The 15,080-nt window shown below is 33.0% G+C and overlaps 4 protein-coding genes across 6 annotated transcripts in view; all 4 read right to left on the bottom strand.

The window, feature by feature from the left end:
* Positions 1-15,080, bottom strand: part of LOC142228769 (uncharacterized) — a 45,259-nt gene that overhangs the window by 24,625 nt on the left and 5,554 nt on the right. The gene's annotated exons all lie outside the window — the stretch shown is intronic.
* LOC142228766 (mpv17-like protein) overlaps positions 34-15,080 on the bottom strand; it is a 20,593-nt gene continuing 5,546 nt past the window's right edge. For both annotated transcript variants that reach the window (XM_075299276.1, XM_075299277.1), the window contains exons 2-5: positions 760-918; positions 563-696; positions 365-496; positions 34-304 (exon numbers count right to left, since the gene is read on the bottom strand). In XM_075299276.1, the coding sequence (XP_075155391.1) occupies positions 95-304; positions 365-496; positions 563-696; positions 760-901 (618 nt within the window). In that variant the 5' untranslated portion in view covers positions 902-918 and the 3' untranslated portion in view covers positions 34-94. The remainder of the gene's footprint in view (positions 305-364; positions 497-562; positions 697-759; positions 919-15,080) is intronic.
* LOC142228768 (mpv17-like protein) overlaps positions 5,609-15,080 on the bottom strand; it is a 23,256-nt gene continuing 13,784 nt past the window's right edge. For both annotated transcript variants that reach the window (XM_075299279.1, XM_075299280.1), the window contains exons 2-5: positions 6,790-6,943; positions 6,594-6,727; positions 6,397-6,528; positions 5,609-5,952 (exon numbers count right to left, since the gene is read on the bottom strand). In XM_075299279.1, the coding sequence (XP_075155394.1) occupies positions 5,749-5,952; positions 6,397-6,528; positions 6,594-6,727; positions 6,790-6,931 (612 nt within the window). In that variant the 5' untranslated portion in view covers positions 6,932-6,943 and the 3' untranslated portion in view covers positions 5,609-5,748. The remainder of the gene's footprint in view (positions 5,953-6,396; positions 6,529-6,593; positions 6,728-6,789; positions 6,944-15,080) is intronic.
* The window catches only part of LOC142228767 (mpv17-like protein), a 16,692-nt gene continuing 13,787 nt past the window's right edge, over positions 12,176-15,080 (bottom strand). The window contains exons 2-5 of the mRNA XM_075299278.1: positions 13,033-13,186; positions 12,821-12,954; positions 12,617-12,748; positions 12,176-12,550 (exon numbers count right to left, since the gene is read on the bottom strand). Coding sequence (XP_075155393.1) covers positions 12,344-12,550; positions 12,617-12,748; positions 12,821-12,954; positions 13,033-13,174 — 615 coding nt within the window. The 5' untranslated portion in view covers positions 13,175-13,186 and the 3' untranslated portion in view covers positions 12,176-12,343. The remainder of the gene's footprint in view (positions 12,551-12,616; positions 12,749-12,820; positions 12,955-13,032; positions 13,187-15,080) is intronic.

Here is a 15,080-nt window from a genome sequence, read left to right as displayed (position 1 = left end):
GAAAGATTCTTTTGTAGAAAAATAAATTAGGTATTTGTTTTTTTTGTATTATATTTAGATATATTTAAATATTAGAATAAATAATTTATAAAAATTATTTAATTGATAAAGGGGTTGAATTTGATAAAACTGTTTGATGGTCACTTTGAAGTTGCTGTGGTTCATTGCATACCTGCATCTCTTTTATGTAGGCTAAACATATGGTCCACAAAAAGCTACAAATGCTAACATAAACCATGCGATGTCTTTCCGGTATAATGGAAAAATTAATGGTTTGTAAAATAGGCCATATATAAATGCCAACCTGCAGAGAGAAAAATTTTAATTAAATTAAAAAATAACTCAAAAAATCTTATTAACTTACCTTGAAAGTGGGTACAAATTTGTTTTTGGCTTCCTGTATAGCTTCCTTTAGTGATTTACCCTCAAGTAATGTCATACCGGTAAAGAAACTCACACAGGCAAATGGTCCATAGGACACTTGTTCTACAGCGGCCTTTTCAATTAAAAGTAATTTAGCCATAAAATTCTTAGTAATGTAATTTTGAAAAAACAAAAATACCTTCGTTAGTCCCACTCTTAATGACATGTTTGGCCACATTGCTGATGATACTCTTACCCAGCCATATAACACGGGTGCCGCATACATTGAGCCCAATATACAAAATCTAAAGGCTCGCATATAATCATAGGTTCCTATAAGTATGGATATCCTAATTATTTATATGCTAGTTTTGTTATTATCCATATTATACTTACTGAAGTTTTTACCCTCTATGGTTTGTTGGACTAAACTACTGGTGGGCCACAATACGGCATAAGTTATGACACCTCTTACAAATGGGTGAGTTGTTATAAAGGCTCTCCATTGAGATTTAACGAAATTTACAACTAAAGGCATCTTACAAAAGTATAAAACTAAAGGTGGTTGAAACAGGGAAATGTTTACTTAATTAAAACATATATTTAAAAAATATAAATATTTTCTAATATTTTCAATGTTCCATATAATAATTAAAACTTCAACAATAGCAGAAAGTTTATTTAAGTCAAAGCAAGTTGTTAGTTTAGCTGTAGTAAGCTTTTATTAAAAGATATAATTTTTATCAAAAATTCAAAAATTAATTGGATTAATTAATTTCTTGATTGAATCAGAACAAAATTGTGTACACTAAAAAATAACTTGGATTCAAAGAATTTGGCATTGATTTCGAGCCAAAGATGCGACATCTTCGAAATTGACGTGCCTGCAAACAAAAGACGAATCTGTGCCAAATTTCAGAACGATAGAGCCATTATTGAAGGCTGTAGCGGTATTACAACAGACAGACAGACGGACATGCTTATATCGTCTTAGAATTTCTCCCTGAGCAAGAATATATTTCGATGTGTTACAAACGGAATGACAAACTTATTATACCCCCGCCACAATTCTATGGTTGTGGGTATAAAAATTAAATTATGAATGAATTTTATTTGTTTTACACAGAAACAAGTATATACGGCCGTAAGTTCGGCCAGGCCGAAGCTTATGTACCCTCCACCAAGAATTGCGTAGAAACTTCTACTGAAGCCGATGGCAAGGTATCTTAAAACTTCCTAACACCGTAATATATACCACATAGTCCATACATGGTATATATTAAACTAAAAAGGCCGATTAATTACGTATATAGTTAAGTTTAAAGTTTCTATAGAAATAAAATTTTGACAAAATAAAATTTTGGCAACATTTTCTATAGAAGTAAAATTTTAACAAAATTTTCTATAGAAATAAAATTTGGAAAAAATTTTGTATAGAAATAAAATTTTGACAACATTGTCTATAGAAATAACATTTTGACAAAATTTTCTATAGAAATAAAATTTTGACAAAATTTTCTATAAAAATAAAATTTTGGTAGTTTATTTTTGGTTCGAGTGGCAACCATGATTATGAACCGATATGGACAATTTGTGTGATTGGGGATCGGCTATATATAACTATAGACCGATATGGACCAATTTTGGCATGGTTATTAGCGGCCTTATACTAACACCACGTTGCAAATTTCAACCGGATCGGATGATCCTCCAAGAGGCTCCGGAGATCAAATCTGGGGAACGGTTTATATATATATATATATATAATTATGGACCGATATGGACCAATTCTTGCGTGTTTGTTAGATACCATATTCTAACACCATGTTCCAAATTTCAACCGGATCGGATGAATTTTGCTTCTCCAAGAGGCTCCGGAGGACAAATCTGGGGATCGATTCATATGGGGGCTATATATAATTATGGACCGATATGGACCAATTTTGGCATGGTTGTTGGAGACCATATACTAACACCACGTACCAAATTTCAACCGGATCGGATGAATTTTGCTCCTCTAAGAGGCTCCGGAGATCAAATCTGGGGATCGGCTTATATATAATTATGGGGATCGGCTTATATATAATTATGGGCTATATATAATAATGGGTCGATGTGGACCAATTTTTTGCATGGTCATTAGAGAACATATACCAACACCATGTACCAAATTTCAGCCGGATCGGATGAAATTTGCTTCTCTTAGAGGCTCCGCAAGCCAAATCGGGGGATCGGTTTATATGGGAGCCACCGTGGTGCAATGGTTAGCATGCCCGCCTTGCATGTACAAGGTCAGCGGTGGATTATCCCACCTCAGTTATGCTGGTGACATTTCTGAGGGTTTCAAAGCTTCTCTAAGTGGTTTCACTGGAATGTGGAACGCCGTTCGGACTCGGCTATAAAAAGAAGGTCCCTTGTCATTGAGGTTAACATGGAATCGGGCAGCACTCAGTGATAAGAGAGAAGTTCACCACTGTGGTATCACAATGGACTGAATAGTCTAAGTGAGCCGATACATCGGGCTGCCACCTAACCTAACCTAACCTAACCTAACCTAACCTAACCTAACATATATAATTATGGACCGATGTGGACCAATTTTTGCATGGTCGTTGGAGACCATATACTAATACCATGTACCAAATTTCATCCGGATCGGATGAAATTTGCTTCTCTTAGAGCAATCGCAAGCCATATTGGGGGGTCCGTTTATATGGGGGCTATACGTAAACGTGGACCGATATAGACCAATTTTTGCATGGTTGTTAGAGACCATATACTAACACTATGTACCAAATTTCAGCCTGATCGGATGAAATTTGCTTCTTTTAGAGCAATCGCAAACCAAATTTGGGGGTCCGTTTATATGGGGGCTATACGTAAAAGTGTACCGATATGGACCAATTTTTGCATGGTTGTTAGAGACCATATACTAACACCATGTACCAAATTTCAGCTGGATCGGATGAAATGTGCTTCTTTTAGAGCAATCGCAAGCCAAATTTGGGGGTCCGTTTATATGGGGGCTATCCGTAAAAGTGGACCGATATGGCCCATTTGCAATACCATCCGACCTACATCAATAACAACTACTTGTGCCAAGTCGATAGCTTGTTTTGTTCGGAAGTTAGCGTGATTTCAACAGACGGACGGACGGACATGCTCAGATCGACTCACAATTTCACCCCGACCCAGAATATATATATACTTTATGGGGTCTTAGAGCAATATTTCGATGTGTTACAAACGGAATGACAAAGTTAATATACCCCAATCCTATGGTGGAGGGTATAAAAAGGAAAAATCTTAGGCGCCACATCATTTCCATTTTAACCACGCTGTAGTTCATTCTTACTATTTTTGGGAAGTGTACGAGAAACTTCTTCTGTTTTAGTTAGAGTTGAACTAATTTGTATGTCATTGAAATTTTACTGCCATTTAGTTCATAACATTTTTGAGACATACGTGGAATAAAGAAAAAATCGTTGGGCTAAGGAAAATTTCTTACAAAATTTTAAAAATAAACTAAAGCAAAATAAAATTTTTGCACTAAATATTAGTCCATTTTAGCATCAGTTTTACAACAGACTTTTTTTCTGTGTAAAAATATTTTATCTTAAAATTCAGGTTTCATAATCTTTCATATTAGGTCAATATTTTTCCAGTGAATGTGTTTTTCCCATCCATATCTGTTATTTCTGTAGTCTAGATGAAACTAATATAACCTGATCTAATCTGGGGTCAAAATAAACGCCGAATATTATCGGGAAAATGTCCCAAAGACACATTGAAGCCCACACTGACAAAAAAATATTGTCGTGAGGTCAAAGATTTCATGTCTTTAAAATACGAATGCAAATTTTGCTTAGCATAGAAGACGAATTTCTCTAATATAAAGTTTTTTCCTTGTCCAAAAGTCGATAAACTTTTCAATGAAGTCGTATTGTCCTTATAATTAAGTGATTTGACTTAAAAATGGGCATCATAACATGAAAACAAAAATGGTTGGGCTAAGATCAACTTGACTTTAATAATTCGGAAAAATTCTTTAAATTTAATGAAATTGTCTTTAAATTTGTTGTCTTTTTGCATCTTGACTACAAAGCAAAATATCGTTCAAATATAGGACATGTTTTTCAACACTTTATTTTAAAGACGTTTTTTACTTGAAACATAGCATAATTTCTACTGAAAGTCGAGTTTTAATTTGGAAAATAAAGTTATCGTTAATTCGTGTTTAAAGGACTTTGATAGCATATGAAGAAAAAAGCTGCAAAAGCGAAAAATTAAAATTTGCTTCCTAAAAGCAAGTACACAAAACCCAAATTTACAAGAGAATTATGCCTTAAAAGTATCCTTACTTGTATTCTCCGCTTCTTTGGCTCGGAATCAATACCAACATTTTTAAAATAAAGACAAAATCGTTGGAACCGTGCATGGTTTTATTTTTCAGCGCAGGATAGACAAACAATTTGGTCGCAGACCATAGACAGTCCAATAGGACTCAGCACGCGTCATCTATGAATACTTAGGGCCGGCCCCTGAGTGGAACATGCCACGTCCGTCCGTCCATCTGTCTGTGAACATATTTTTGTGATCGCAATTTTAGTCCAATCGACTTCAAATTGGCACATGTATGTGTTTCGGGTTGATTTTGAAAATGGGTTCAGATTTAGATATAGCACCCATATATATATTTTACCCGATATGCACTTATATAGCTATTATATTACTGTTTTATTTTATACAGGACGTATAATTGGTAGTGTCGTAAAGTGCGCCAAATTTGCTTGAAATCGGATCGCATTCGGATATAGTCCCAACATATATCTTTCGCCCGATTTGCACTCATATGACCACAGGGGCCAACATTTTACACCGATTTATGTGAAATTTTGCACATTTTTAGCTAGTAACGTTTTCTTCTGGTCTGATTTGGCTATTATTTTGAACTCGGCGAATTTGCAAAATGCTTTATATGGCAATCTATGGAATCGCCATAATCTAGTACTCCATACCGCAATCGTAGTTAAGGGCACGAAGATTTCAAATTCAATAGGTGATTAAAAGACTTTAGCTGAAAGGTCAACAAGTACATATTGATTACGATAATTTTTTGTATTTTTTTGTTAAAATTCTTAGTTAAAAATTTTTAAAATTAATCTAGCTTTTCTAAAACTAGCCTGCTTCCTGGTGGTTTTACTGTTTTTTGAAAGTGGTTATACATTAAAAATAAAACTAAAAATTATAATAATTACACATAAATGCATTTTTATTATTTTACATTAGAAAAAAGTGAAACAACATCTTTAAATACTTATAAAATAAATAAACAAAAATTAAAAATGTTCTAATATAAACTAAGGCAGTAAAGTAATCTAAAAATCAAATAGGCAGTAAAGAATTCACTCGAATAGGTTCGTCACTATTTTGAAGTGATACTTGGTCAGTATTTATTTCTTTTCTCTTCATAAAAGCCAAAAAGGTGGTCCAAATAAGGCTGCATATGCTGAGATATACCAGACGATGTCTTTCAGGAACCATGGAAAAATTTATGGTTTGTAAAACTGGCCATACACAAACAGCCACCTGTATATAGTAAATTAAAGTATTATTTTTATATAATATTTTAATAAATGTTTTTGTTATATGTACTGGTGATTTGGTTTGTAGAAAAAATGTTGACATAGGTTTGCAAATTGTTTGGCACGAATCTCATGGAGCCATATAATCTCCCAAAATATTTTATTTTTACCTCCATTTTCATAAAGCTCCGTTAGTGCAAGTTTAGTTAACCGACTTTTAAACCGTTTTAGGGAAATATTTGTCACACTGCTTAAATGCTCGTCTGGCAGTTACAAAATCAACCGCCGAGCATTTTTCAGATAAAGTTAACCGGAGGGAAGATATCTACAATTAAGTTTTTTTTTTATCACCTTTAAAGCCTAACGGAGCTACATGAAAATACCCGTAATTTTACACTTTTTCTTAGAAATTAAATCCTCTTTACATTTCTTTGATATTTGTACAAACCTTATATGTTGGTATAAATTTATTTTTCACTTCTTGCACAGCTTCTTCAAATGTTTTGCCTTCCAATAACGACATACCAGTAAAGAAACTTACACTGGCAAAAGGTCCATAAGAAATTTGTTCAATGGAAGCCTATAAATTCAGAGGCTCGAATTTTTTCAAACTTTAACAAAACAAAAAGCACATCTCGAACAAACCTTAACTAGACCTACTCTCAAGGTCATTTGTGGCCACATGGCTGATGTTAGTCGAACCCAAGCATGTAAGGTGGGTGCTATATACAAAGAACCAAATATACCAAATCTTAAGGCTCGCATATAATCATAAGTCTCTGAAATATTAAGAAATTTTCTTACAAAATAAATTCCTTAACGATTTAAATCAAATACTTACTGAAATTTTTACCCTCTATAGTTTGTTGTATTAAACTACTTGTAGGCCATAGAACCGCATAGGAAATACAGCCTCTTACTAATGGATGCGCCGTTGTGAACGCCCTCCATTGTGATTTTAAAACATTTATTACTAACGGCATCTTTGGTATGGTCTGAAATTATTATTTTATTTATTCCTTTTTTTTTTTGATTTTGTAAAACAAATGCAATTTCATTCTCGATTTGCGGAAGTGGTTTTATACTAAACGATAGGTGGAACCGACTGTATAATACACTACAAAGAAAAAAAGTATAATACACTACACAGAAAAAAAGTCCGTCGTCAAACTAATTCTAAATTTATTTAATTTTATTTGTAGTTAAATTTTATTATTTTTCTCGAAATTTTACTCAGCCCAATGAAATGTTCCTTATCCCAAGTATGTCTCAAAAATGTAATAAACCAAACGTGGATATTTTTCTTCAATGACTGCACACAAAAAAATATTTTTTGTCTTCAATCACAAAATTATTGACCCAATTAATTATACCCTCCACCATAGGATGGGGGGTATATTAACTTTGTCATTCCGTTTGTAACACATCGAAATATTGCTCTAAGACCCCATAAAGTATATATTCTGGGTCGTGGTGAAATTATGAGTCGATCTGAGCATGTCCGTCCCTCTGTTGAAATCACGCTACATTCCGAACGGAACAAGCTATCGACTTGAAACTTTGCACAAATAGTTGTTATTGATGTAGACCGGATGGTATTGCAAATGGGCCATATCGGTTCACTTTTACGTATAGCCCCCATATAAACGGACCCCCAAATTTGGATTCGGAATCCTCTAAGAGAAGCAAATTTCATCCGATCCGGCTGAAATTTGGTAAATGGTGTTAGAATATGGTCTCTAACAACAGTGCAAAAATTGGTCCACTTCGGTCCATAATTATATATAGCCCCCATATAAACCGATCCCCCGATTTGGCTTGCGGAGCTTCTAAGAGAAGCAAATTTCTTCCGATCCGGCTGAAATTTGGTACATGGTGTAAGTATATGGTCTCTAATGACCATGCAAAAATTGGTCCACATCGGTCCATAATTATATATAGCCCCCATATAAACCGATCCCCCGATTTGGCTTGCGGAGCTTCTAAGAGAAGCAAATTTCTTCCGATCCGGCTGAAATTTGGTACATGGTGTAAGTATATGGTCTCTTATGACCATGAAAAATTGGTCCACATCGGTCCATAATTATATATAGCCCCCATATAAACCGATCCCCCGATTTGGCTTGCGGAGCTTCTAAGAGAAGCAAATTTCCTCCGATCCGGCTGAAATTTGGTACATGGTGTAAGTATATGGACTCTAATGACCATGCAAAAATTGATCGAAATCGGTCCATAATTATATATAGGTCCCATATAAACCGATGCCCAGATTTGACCTCCGGAGCCTCTTGGAAGAGCAAAATTCATCCGATTCGGTTGAAATTTGGTACGTGATGTTAGTATATTGTATCCAACAACCATGCAGGAATTGGTTCATATCAGTCCATAATTATATATAGCTCCCATATAAACCGATCCCGATATTTGGTTTTGGAGCCTCTTGGAGGAGCAAATTTCATCCGAGTCAGTTGAAATTTGGTACATTGTGCTAGTACATAAGATTCGGCCTGGCCGATATACTTGTTAAGATTGATTTTTGTTTCAATTAAAAAATTTGTTGAATCAATTAAATTATTTCTTGAATATTTTTTAAAACTCAATTAAGACTTTAATTGTAAAAAGTTCAATATGAACGAAAGCAGAAGAACATTTTCGTATGATTTCCAAAAATGTTAAGTATAATTTCGAAAAACATTAAGAATGGCTAAAATGGCTAAAAAACATTAAGAATGGCTGAGTCGATATAGCCATACCAGCCTGTTTTTCCGTCCATATGTCTGTGAATACATTTTTATGATCAAAGTCTAGGTCGCTGTTTTAGTCCGATCGACTTAAAATTTGGCACAAGATTGTGTTTTCTGTCTGAATAGAACCCTATTTAATTTGGAAGAAATCGCTTCAGAGTTAGATGTACACCGTCAAAAAAAAAAAAAACAAGTATATATGGCCGTAAGTTCGGCCAGGCCGAAGCTTATGTACCCTCCACCATGGATTGCGTAGAAACTTCTACTGAAGACTGTCATCCACAATCGAATTACTTGGGTTGCAGTAACACTTGCCGATGGCAAGGTATCTTAAAACTTCCTAATACCGTCTTCTAATTACAAGGTGGTCCATACGTAGTATATATTAAACTAAAAAAGGCCGATTAAATACGTATATAATTAAGTTTAAAGTTTCTATAGAAATAAAATTTTGACAAAATAAAATTTTGACAACATTTTCTATAGTAGTAAAATTTGGAAAAAAAATTTCTATAGAAATAAAATTTGGAAAAAATTTTCTATAGAAATAAAATTTGGAAAAAATTTTCTATAGAAACAAAATTTTGACAAAATTTTCTATAGAAATAAAATTTTAAACAAAATTGCCTATTGAAATAAAATTTTTACAAAATTGTCTATACAAATAAAATTTTGACAAAATTTTCTATAGAAATAACATTTTGACAATGTTTTCCATAAAAATAAAATTTTGGTAGATTATTTTTGGCTCGAGTGGCAACCATGAATATGAACCGATATAGACCAATTTTTGTATGATTGGGGATCGGCTATATATAACTATAGACCGATATGGACCAATTTTGGCATGGATATTAGAGGCCTTATACTAACACCACGGTGCAAATTACAACCGGATCGGATGAATTTTGCTCCACCAAGAGGCTCCGGAGCAGAGATGGTCTGTATCAAACTTTTTTAGGTTTGCGACTGTCGCAAAGTTGTAAACGTCGTAAACGTCACATACGCGTCGTAAATGTAGAAAAAGTAACAAAAGTCGCAAACTGAAAATACTTTAGTCGCGTCAGCTAGGCAGCGAATTCGATGATATCCAAGACGATGGTATGTGCGAAGAAGTTTCAATTCTTAGGAATGTTCACAATTTTCGGTTTTAGTCCCCCAGTTCCCAATTGCCTTTTGCACGAGTACAGGGTAACCGTGGATTTTCTCGTCCTTTCTTAGCTTTAAGTTCAGTCTCCTGTCCAATATAACCCCAAGGTATTTTGCAAACTCACCAACGGGAATTTCGATACCACCTAAGAAAATAGGCTTGACCATAGGAAAACTTTCACAAATTTCTGCAGAAACTCATAGCGAATGATGTCAAACTAAATTAAAAAATGTTCAGGATTTCTTCTATTCAAAATTTGGTTTTCTACAGTAGGTTTACGACTTTTGCGACATACGTATTATACCGTCGCAAATGTATGTCGCAAAAGTCACAGTTTGTGGCAGGCCAACCCTGCTCCGGAGGACAAATCTGGGAATCGATTTATATGGGGGCTATATATAATTATGGACCGATATGGACCAATTTTTGCATGGTCATTAGAGAACATATACCAACACCATGTACCAAATTTCAGCCGGATCGGATGAAATTTGCTTCTCTTAGAGGCTCCGCAAGCCAAATCGGGGGATCGGTTTATATGGGGGCTATATGTAATTATGGACCGATATGGACCAATTTTTGCATAGTTGTTAGAGACCATATACTAACACCATGTATCGGATCGGAGCCGTATCGGATGAAATTTGCTTCTCTTAGAGCAATAGCAAGCCAAATTTGGGGGTCCGTTTATATGGCCGATATGGCCGATTTGCAATACAATCCGACCTACATCAATAACAACTACTTGTGCCAAGTTTCAAGTCGATAGCTTGTTTCGTTCGGAAGTTAGCGTGATTTCAACAGACGGACGGAAGGACGGACATGCTCAGATCGACTCAGAATTTCACCACGACCTAGAATATATATACTTTCGAAATATTGCTCTAAGACCCCAGAGCAATATTTCGATGTGTTACAAACGGAATGACAAAGTTAATATACCCCCATCCTATGGTGGAGGGTATAAAAACGTTTTGCTCCTGAAACATGATTGGGGTGATCATATTCCACCGCAAATTCGAAAATCGATTCAGATTTAAATATATGCATACGACAACATAACAACAAATTTGAAGGATTTCAGATGGTATCGAAATTGTAGATCCACAAAGTGGTGTAGGGTATAATATAGTCGGCCCCGCCCGACTTTAGACTTTCCTTATGTGTTTTTTTATGAAAGGACCTAATTTCGTAAATTGTGGTGAAAAGTGTACCAACCCACCACAAAAATGTATATGTTTAGAACAACAACTTTACACGTACGACTTTAAAAGTACTTCCAAAAATGTCCTCCCAAAGATGTTCTTTATTTTAACTACAAAAGTTATAAAAAATTAATATTTGGCAAAATATCACAACATTTTTTAATTTACATCCAAAATACTGAATTCGGATCACACCTTAAGAGGTGATGTAAATTCAGTGCAACAGCTGTTGGAATTGTGGACATCCGTCCTATGACAAGCCTATGTTACATTCATCGCTTCTCCACCAAATTTGGATCACTTCCGGATCCGCTGGATTCCTTGTTTTAACTAATGCATTGTTGGTAATCAGATTTCTCATAATCGAGTCTGAACGGCAAAGGAATACACCGAAGAGGGCACTAAAGCCTATTTACTTTATTTTAGTTCATGGAAATTATTATGTTTTAGTTAAAAAATTCCCATTATGAGAATGTTTCTTTCACTTTAATAAATATTTGTTTACTTTAGTTGCATGAAAAGGAGAAAAACGTTATACACAAATTAAGCATACAATTTTTCTAAATTCTAGTTTTCCTAAAATATTTAAATTTTACCAAAAATGTGTTCATCTTGATCTTCGTATGATGCCATTTTTTGGCAATTTTTTAACTCCAATTTTTTTTTTTCTAATAAGAAATTTTCTTCAATTAGTGAAAAAATTTAATAACCACATGTCTAATTAATTTTGAATTTGTCGAACAATTTTATCTTTTTATCTCATCTGAGTTTGTACTATAGTTTGAATAAAATTTATAAAACTAACCTAAATTTTCTTTCATGGTGGGTTCACCTTTTTGTGAGTGTATATGCGACACCACCTATAAAAGATGTGAAACACTCTAAAATGTCACCAGCACTGAGTGGAGATTTAACCTTTATATGCCAGGTAGTCATGCTCTTTTTGTACAAAGCCAAAATTTTCGAAATGTTAATGGATGTACTTCAACGCTCCACATTCTGAAGTTCATCGGTTCAGTTTAAAAACATTTAAATTTTACAGATAATTTTGATAAATTTATATATGAGGTTTTTTGTATATATAACTCTTGATATAATATTAATTCAGATTTCTCAATAAAACGGCCATTATTTTTTAAACAAATAAATAAATGCATTTGTACAATTCTTCATCGCATATACATATGAACATTTCATGAGACAATAGTAAATAACAATTTTGGAATATTTTTCTCTTAAGCATAAAAACAGATACAATTGCACTAATATTTTGCCTAAATTAGATTCTAAATATAATTATATCGACAAAGCTGGCTTCCCCCGATTAGTTTCCTCTTTATTGTGAAGGATTAATTGTTCTTGGTCATTGACATCCATTCTTTTCATGTAGGCTAAAAAGGTAGTCCACATAAGACTACAAATGCTAACGAATACTAAACGATGTCTTTCCGGGACCATTGAAAAATTAATGGTCTGCAAAATTGGCCATATATAAATGCCAACCTATAAGACAAATACAAATTATCTAATTCATTTGATATAAGGATATTACATTATTTGCAAATTTACCTTGAATGTTGGTATAAATTTATTTTTCACTTCCTGTATAGCTTCCTTGGTAGTCTTGCCTTCCAGAAATGACATACCAGCAAAGAAACTTGCACAAGCAAAAGGTCCATAGGAAAATTGTTCCACAGCAGCCTATAGATTGGTAAACAAATAAAAAAATTATTTTAAAATAAATTATAATAATATATTACAAAATTCGCCTACTTTAACCAGACCCACTCGCAAAGACATCTGGGGCCACATGGCAGATGATAATCTTACCCAGGCATATAGTGTGGGTGCCACATACAATGACCCGAATATACCAAACCTTAAGGCTCTCATATAATCGTAGGTACCTGGAAACAATCGAATACGTAGCCATTGTCTTTTTAGTGTTGCATTTTTCCCACAGGATCTCAGGATATATTACTTACGAAAATTTTTACCCTCCATGGTCTGTTGTATTAAACTACTAGTGGGCCATAGAACGGCATACGTAATGGAACCTCTTACCAATGGGTGTGTCGTTGTAAAAGCTCTCCATTGAGTTCTTATAAATTGTACACTTAAAGGCATCTTAGGTAAGTTCTAAAATAGTTTATATTATAGTATTTTTCTTTTTTTTTAATTTTTATATCCACAAAACAAATGCAATTTTTGTCACGAATCACGCACTTAATAATTTCTTTAAAATTCATATCACTTGTCCAAGATTATTACAAAAAAAATTGAATTTCGAAATTTACAAAGGATTCAAAATCGAAATACTTGCAATAAGAATATTGAAATTAATTATAAGCCAAAAACAGTAAACTCACCAAAAAAATATATTTTTTTGTTGAAAATTTTAGCTACATTATATGCCATACACATAAAAAATGTTCTTAAGATCCTAGCTTAGGTTAGGTTAGGTGGCAGCCCGATATATCAGGCTCACATAGACTATTCAGTCCATTGTGATACCACATTGGTGAACTTCTCTCTTATAACTGAGTGCTGCCCGATTCCATGTTAAGCTCTATGATAGGGGCCACATTGCAGTGAAACCACTTAGAGAAGCTTTGAAATCCACCGCTGAAAAACTTTTTGGTGTTCGGTCGAAGCAGGAATCGAACACACGACCTTGTGTATGCAAGGCGGGCATGCTAACCATTGCCACACGGTGGCTCCCTAAGACCCTAGCTTACACTTATATTTATAATTTTATTGTAAATGTACACGCAGAGAAGGAATATGATCACCTCAACCATGTTTCAAGAGCAAAATGTTATTTTTGGATGGTGACCATGTAACATGTTTATGGCAAAAATGTTCTTTTCTCGCCAAAAATAATATGCTTGCCGAAATCAGACACATAACCTCCGAGAAAATAACATGGTTGCGACAAACATGTTACATGGTCACCATTCAAAAATAACATTTTGCTCTTGAAACATGGTTGAGGTGATCATATTCCTTCTCTGGGTGTAATTACTCGATAAATAAATTAATAACTAAAAAATGTTCTGTCACGAAATTAATTGATACAATAATAATTGTACTAAATTGATTTTTCTTCAATCACAAAAATATATATCAATCACAGATTTAATTAGAAATAAAAATACTTGATCAAAAAATAATTTATTTCTTCCTCATTTTTAATTAATTTTTAATTGATTTAATTACAGATTTTTTATGATTTCATTTTGTTTTTTTATTTGTATAGAAATTTTTTCAAAATGTTATTTCTATAAAATTTTTTCCAAAATGTATTTCTATAGAAAATTTTCTCAAAATTTTATTTCTATAGAAAATGTTGTTAAAATTCTTACTTCTAGTGTTGTGTTGTCAAAATTTTATTTCTATAGAAAATTTTGTCAACAGTATATTTCTATGGAAAATTTTGTCAACATTTTATTTCTACAGAAAATTTTGTCAAAATTTTATTTCTATAGAAAATTTTGTCAATATTGTATTTCTATAGAAAATTTTGTCAAATTTGTATTTCTATGGAAAGTTTGTTAAAATTATATTTATATTGATTTTTTTTCAAAATCATATTTCTATAGAAAATTTGATCAAAATTGTATTTCTATAGAAAGTTTTGTCAAAATTTTATTTATATAGATTTTTTTAATTATATTTCTATAGAAAATTTTGTCAAAATGTTATTTCTATAGAAAATGTTGGCAAAATTTTATTTTATAGAAAATTTTGTAAAAATTTTAGTTTTATAGAAAATTTTGTCAAAATTTTATTTCTATAAAAAAATTTTGTAAACATTTTATTTCTATAGAAAATTGTGTCAAAATGTTATTTCCACAGAAAATTTTGTCGAAATTTTATTTCATAAAAAATTTGACAAAATTTTATTTCTATAGAAAATTTTGTCAAAATTTAATTTTTATAACAAATTTGTTACATTTTAATTTCTATAGAAAATTTTGTCAAAATTGTATTTTTATAGAAAATTTCGTCAAAATTTTAGTTTTATAGAAAA

The sequence above is a fragment of the Haematobia irritans genome, chromosome 3 (genome assembly GCF_050003625.1).
Source record: "Haematobia irritans isolate KBUSLIRL chromosome 3, ASM5000362v1, whole genome shotgun sequence".
Taxonomy (NCBI): Eukaryota; Metazoa; Arthropoda; class Insecta; order Diptera; family Muscidae; genus Haematobia; species Haematobia irritans.
This window is presented reverse-complemented; position numbering and strand designations above follow the sequence as displayed.